The 5986-nt window shown below is 42.2% G+C and overlaps 1 protein-coding gene across 1 annotated transcript; it reads right to left on the bottom strand.

Annotated features, from left to right (window-relative positions):
* Positions 1–2900: 2900 nt before the first annotated feature.
* Positions 2901–5986, bottom strand: LOC306784000 (nicotinate-nucleotide pyrophosphorylase [carboxylating]-like; the record flags this gene model as incomplete). The annotated part of the gene is made up of 4 exons (XM_079277805.1): positions 2901–3110; positions 3232–3363; positions 4199–4509; positions 5734–5986. 4 exons carry the CDS (start codon positions 5984–5986, stop codon positions 2901–2903), a joined length of 906 nt encoding a protein of 301 aa, XP_079133931.1.

Raw genomic sequence — 5986 nt, 5'->3', positions numbered from 1 at the left:
TCTCTCTAGACTAACAATACTGCTACGACTGCTTGAGACATGTGACTCTGCAATACTTCCTGTGTCGTTTTTTCTTTTTTTTTTAGGGTGTTTCCGTTGCAGGTGGTTACGACACTTCTGCTCGCACAGCAATGTCTTTTTCCTCATTCTACCCCTTTCTGTTGTAATTCCTAAATCCCTCATTTTGCACCTCATTGTTATTGGTACTGTTAGCACAGGCGTCTGTCATATTGGTTTAACATCTTTAAATTAGCCTGGACCCCAAAACACACTATTTGCTCAACCTCCACAACATGTACACACTATAATAAGAAGGATTTACTGAGAACAAGACTGCTTCACTGTAATTGTTGTGCTTAGGCCAATTAAAGACTTAACTCCACTGCCATGCAGTTCTAACCAGCGTTGCACCAACGTGCTGAAGACATATTCCAGCAACTATTAAGAGCAAGAGACTCTAAACTAAAAGACTTCGAGATGAAAGACTTATATAATATTTTCTTTATAAATAACTTGATCATTTGATTTGTGTGTATATGTACACCTTGAGAAGAACTCCTGAGATTAAGATTAAATTGATTAATAACTAATTTGGAAGTTTTCATCCAAAATGTTATTTTATGTTAAATTCTGTTTGTCAAATTAATGGTGGCTTATGGCGTAAGCTGGGTACCATCATTATTTTATAATAATTTATGGGTTCATAAATCATAATTGAACTACTAATAATAGTGACATCAATTTATATGAATTTATTATTGATTAAATCTGCTACCAGCAACAACGCTACAACATACAGACAGTAGGAACAGGATTTAAACCACCAACCATTCATTCCTATCTATAGGTACCGGTATATACATTTTTTTTTTTTACGATATCATTCATAGTCTGATTTATAGAGCATTGTATTCTTAAAAACATGGCAAATATTTATTGTTTTTAATGCTGTTGACAGTATTTTCTGATTTATGGAGTGAAACAAAGAGAAATCCCAAACTTGAACATGGCTTTATCCCATTTTCAGATTTGTGTTCTTGAAATGTAATCAAATTAGCACACATTTGATAAGATAATGCCTTATTTACATATTTAAACATACACAGACAGCGACATACTTTGAGTAAAGTTATGTCGATTTTTTTTACCTCTGGAAAAGAAACTGGAGGTTCCGGTTTCACGTTGGCTGCCTGGGATGTCTGTAGATTATACAAAAATAATATGGACATATTTTCGAGAAAGAAATGAGGCTGTTGTATTTTTCAATGATGTGAGCACTATTCACCTCCCTTGTGTGTGGGGTGGGAGCAGATGTTAAACCTCAAAACGGGGAAAACTAAAACAAAATTATATGCGTTGCTAGACACCACTATCAGAAAATATTTCAAGTGAGAAGAAAAATGTTTGGTTGGGACATATAGGTCACCTGCTAACCTATAATTTTCCTTAATTGTCCTTTTATTCTGTATGTCTTTGATATCTCTGATGATTAATTTTAACTTATAACTGCTGTTTCTCTATGGCAGGGATTCCCAAAGTGGGGTGCGCGCACCCCTGGGGGTGCGCGAGCTGCCTCTAGGGGGTGCGCGAGAGGAAAAATGTAATGGCGGTGCAGTCCTGTCTCCTAAAAATTACGTTCCCCCAAAACTAAAATGCATTCTCAATTACGTTTTACCACGAACGTATTTTCTCCCTGATTACGTTTGTGTTTGACGTACAAATACGTTTCTCATCAACATATCTTTGCCATACTATAGTCTTTATTATTTTTCTGTGATCTGCCTCGCCTCTACCCCGCCACCCACAAGTTATTGACCCGCGGCCTGTTCCGAGGGCTGACAGACCTGACGATCGGGTGTCTCACGGCGGGGACGGCTGGAGACCTCGCGTCCCGGCGCCAACGAGTGAGCGCCCCGCCACTCGGAACCATAAAACCAAGTCCCGGATTTCACCCGGGGGACATTCTGGAGGTATTGTAACCGGGTGATGTGCCTCGTTGCTGGGGAGGTATGAGCCGAGAGTGGCGGGGTGTTATGGAGGTATATATTACAACTCGGTGTTGTTCCCGTGCGTGGATGAGCGCATTTCTGCCGGAGACAGGCGGCGTGTTGTGGTAGTATTCTGACCGCGTAATAGGGAGAAGGAGAGGCGGTGGTGGAGAGGGAAAAATGTTAAAGAGATGGTGGAATGTATGATTGGAGAGAGAGAAGCGAAAAAGTTGGACGTGATCCCGGTGTCCAACAACACTGTCGGGCGCATCGATGCTTTGTCCGAAGACATCCTGGCTACATTAGTCGGTCGCGTGAAGAAGAGTGAGTTTTACTCTCTGCAAGTAGACGAGCCTACAGATGTGGCCAATCTGGCCAATTGTCCGTTACCTTCGTAACGTTACGTCCGTTACCTTTTCGAAGGCACGAAAACAAACGCCACGCGCGAGCAAACTGTTCTCTCATTCGTCCGATTTTTATGCGGCTCTGTTGCTTTTTTTTTTTTAAGGTGTGTGTGTGTGGGGGGGGGGGGGGGTTGGGGGTGCGTGAAGCCGGTCGGGATGTAGAAGGGGGTGCGTGGCCTAAAAAGTTTGGGAACCGCTGCTCTATGGCAATGCAGCTTTGCATATTTTGCTTTTCGAAGAACTATAAAATCTTCATTGAACCTACACGGCCCTGGCAAAGAAGCAAGTTCAAGCTTGTTTCTGTTTTCATGTTATTAAATGACACAGTGAGCAAAACAGGATGTGATTTGTTTCTTGTTTCTCATGCTTTAGAAGCAGAAGATAACTGTAATCGTAGCTGTTCTGGGAAAAAACTGAACACACTAAAAAGAAGTCTCCTCTATTTATCAGAACAATATCTCACACCATGTTCTCATTCAATCAGTGGGCCACTGTGTTATTTACTGTGTCATTCTTGCAGGCTTGAGTTAACAACAGGCTTTTGAACCTTGAGAGAGAAGTCCACAACTGGGCATCCCTGTGTTATGCAGCCCAGAGAAATGATGTCCACATGTGGGGACAAATACAAAGGCAAGTTCTCTGGAGTCACTCCTCCACTGGCCTCGATCAGTAGTGTTGGGAACTCCTCCTTCAGTGCATGAGCTGCACCATGGAGCTCCTATGGTGAGAGACGTGGAGAAGGGATGTATTGTCTCATATAGTGGTTAAGTGGCAGGGTGAGTTCAAACCAGGCAATGAAAAGAAGTGATCGGGGCTTGTGTTTTTTCCATAATATTTACCTGAGGTCGAAAGTTGTCCAGCATAACAATGTCTGCTCCAGCTCCAGCTGCCTCTCTGCCCTCCTCTGCAGAGCGGCACTCCACCTCAATCTTACTGCTGAAGCCAGACACTGACCGGGCAGCTTTCACAGCCTGGAGAACAAACATGGTGGATTTTTGTTGTTGTACATATTGTATTGTAAGAACATCTGACTTTAGGACAGATGTCATTCTTTGTCGAACATTGTCTGTTGACTAACTTCCTGAAACAACTTGATTGCAACATACCATACATATACATAAATACACTGTAAAAAGGAAGACTATCTGTGACTTTTTTACCTTATGCCAGTTAATTTGAAGTATTTCAGCCTTCAGATAGTATTCATTATTTTTGATAGAATGGCTTAGTCAAAATAGTGTTCTATCAAAATAATAAATACTGCCAACATGTTTTTTATGCAGTCATTTTGATGGTTTTATTGTGTGATGAAAGTTACTTTATGCTTGTAAAACTGGCCTTTTAAATTTTGAACAACTTGAATAAAGTTGTATACTGTACAATTTATTATAAACATAATTTGTGAACCTTAAAAGACTGTTTAAAATTAGACAACTTTTAAAGGAGGATAATTAATATAGCATATTCGGATTAATGGTCTTCAAAGTTAAATATTTTAATACTTCTTGAAAATGTATAGAAGTAAAGAAAGATTATACTTTTATGACCAGGAAACCCTGTTAACCAAGTTTTTTTAAATTGCCCTTAATATGTCGTAAATGGAACCCACATAAATTAAAATAGATCATTTTAAAATTAACATTTTTGAATGCTATAAACGGAGGGGTAATTATATTTAAACTTTTTCAAGTTTTTTTTTCTTTTGAACATGCTTAACTTGTATAGGTTTGTGGTGTTTCTTTTTCAATGAGATGTGAGAACAAACATTGTACGAGCCATTGTCCGATCTCTGGTGCAGCCGCCCACCTGTGTGATACTTCCTGATGCCCAGACATGGTTGTCCTTCAACATCACCATTCCACTCAAGTCCTGTCTATGCATGGACACACTGCCAACCAGCATGGCGTACTTTTCCACCAGACGAAAGCCCGGAGTGGTTTTGCGTGTGCCGGCCACTTCTCCATACCAGCCTCTCACTGTTGCCATTGCCTGGAGCTGAGAACAGCGTGTGGCAATCCCCGAGGCCCGGGCCAGGCAGTTGAGAGCCGGCCTTTCCCCGAGGAGGAGGCACCTTGCTGGGCCTCTCACCACAGCAGTCAGCGTGATGGCATTTGGACCTGTTGAGGGGAGACAAAGATATTGGAGGATTCAGAGTTCAGAGAGTTTGACCATGACTATAACTATCGGATTCTAGCAGCCACTGGTAACCAATGCAGGGTACGGAGTAACTGTGTAGTGCGGGAGAACTTGGCTAGGTTGAAGACTGCTGCATTCTGGACGAACGGCAGAGGTTGGATGGTGCCTCCAGGAGCAAGTTCCAGCAATATACTGCCCACATTCTGGGCGGAGAATTGATCTGAAGTGATGTAAATGACATGAACCTTAATATGTGCAAGATAAAGGAGCTAGTCATTGATATTTGAAAAAGAAACGACTCATCTTGAGTTTTCACCACAAGTCAGCAGGTTTCCACTGCTCTTACAAATATCTTGGGGCCAGTTCCTTGTTTTATGCTGCAGTAAAGAGCATAATAACCAATGATGGGAACAGGATTAAAGGGCACTCCAACTATTTTGTGCTGCACTGTCGCTTGTCATTAAGTTGGTAGACCCACAAGAGGCATATTAAAAAAAAAATGTTTAAAAGTATTTAAAACTGATGCAGCAGAAACTGCGATATCCTGACTTTTTAGTCAACACGCTGGATACATTTCCATCATGCAACTCTGTACTGTAGCATCTTGATATTAGTTTAATTTCCTCAGACTAAACGTTCTGATGGCAAACTTTTTTCTCTGGCTGAGTTAACTGACTATGTGAGAATTGTGTGTTGTCATATTTGCTTGTTTTCTGAGATATTTTGCCACCTGCAAATGTTCTCCAACGACTCTGCAATCGTCGGCCTCATCACGGATGGGGATGACAGGGAATACAGAGAACTGAACCAGGACTTTATAGGCTGGTGCCAGCAGAACCGCCTCCATATCAACTCAGGGAAAACCAAAGAGCTGGTGGTGAACTTTCGCCCCCTGCACCAGTCAACATCCAGGGAATGGACATTGAGATGGTGATATCTTACAAGTACCTGGGTGTTCACCTGAATAGTGAACTGGACTGGACAGACAACACAAACACACTATACAAAAAGGGACAAAGCAGACTATCTGCTGATTGTGCTAGTTTGTGATTTATTGTTAGTAGTGGCAGTATGTCTTTGATATGTGGACTGCTGTCCGACTGGTGCATCTTTTGTCCAAACGAGCAAACTAGTTTCTCCTCTCGGGATTTATACATTTATCTCATCTAATATCTTGGTGCTTTGGAAGACTGTGTAATACCTACCAATCTCAGCTCCCTCTGGATGAATCCAGTCCACGGTGCATCCGACCTCAGTGAACACTGCTGTGAAGAAGGGGCTCCCTGCCAGGACACTGTGTGGTGTTTTACACAGCAACCGTGCCTCGACCTCCTGTGACCCCACGCACACTCCTGCCAGGTCAAAGTTTGGTGTGTCCTCTGCCAGCCACTCTCGTGCCAGCCGGGTCAGCGTGTGAGGTGGGATGGAGTGTGCTGCTTTGTGTGAGGGCCGAGACAT

The sequence above is a fragment of the Melanostigma gelatinosum genome (genome assembly GCF_949748355.1).
Source record: "Melanostigma gelatinosum genome assembly, chromosome: 11".
In the NCBI taxonomy this organism is placed as follows: Eukaryota; Metazoa; Chordata; class Actinopteri; order Perciformes; family Zoarcidae; genus Melanostigma; species Melanostigma gelatinosum.
This window is presented reverse-complemented; position numbering and strand designations above follow the sequence as displayed.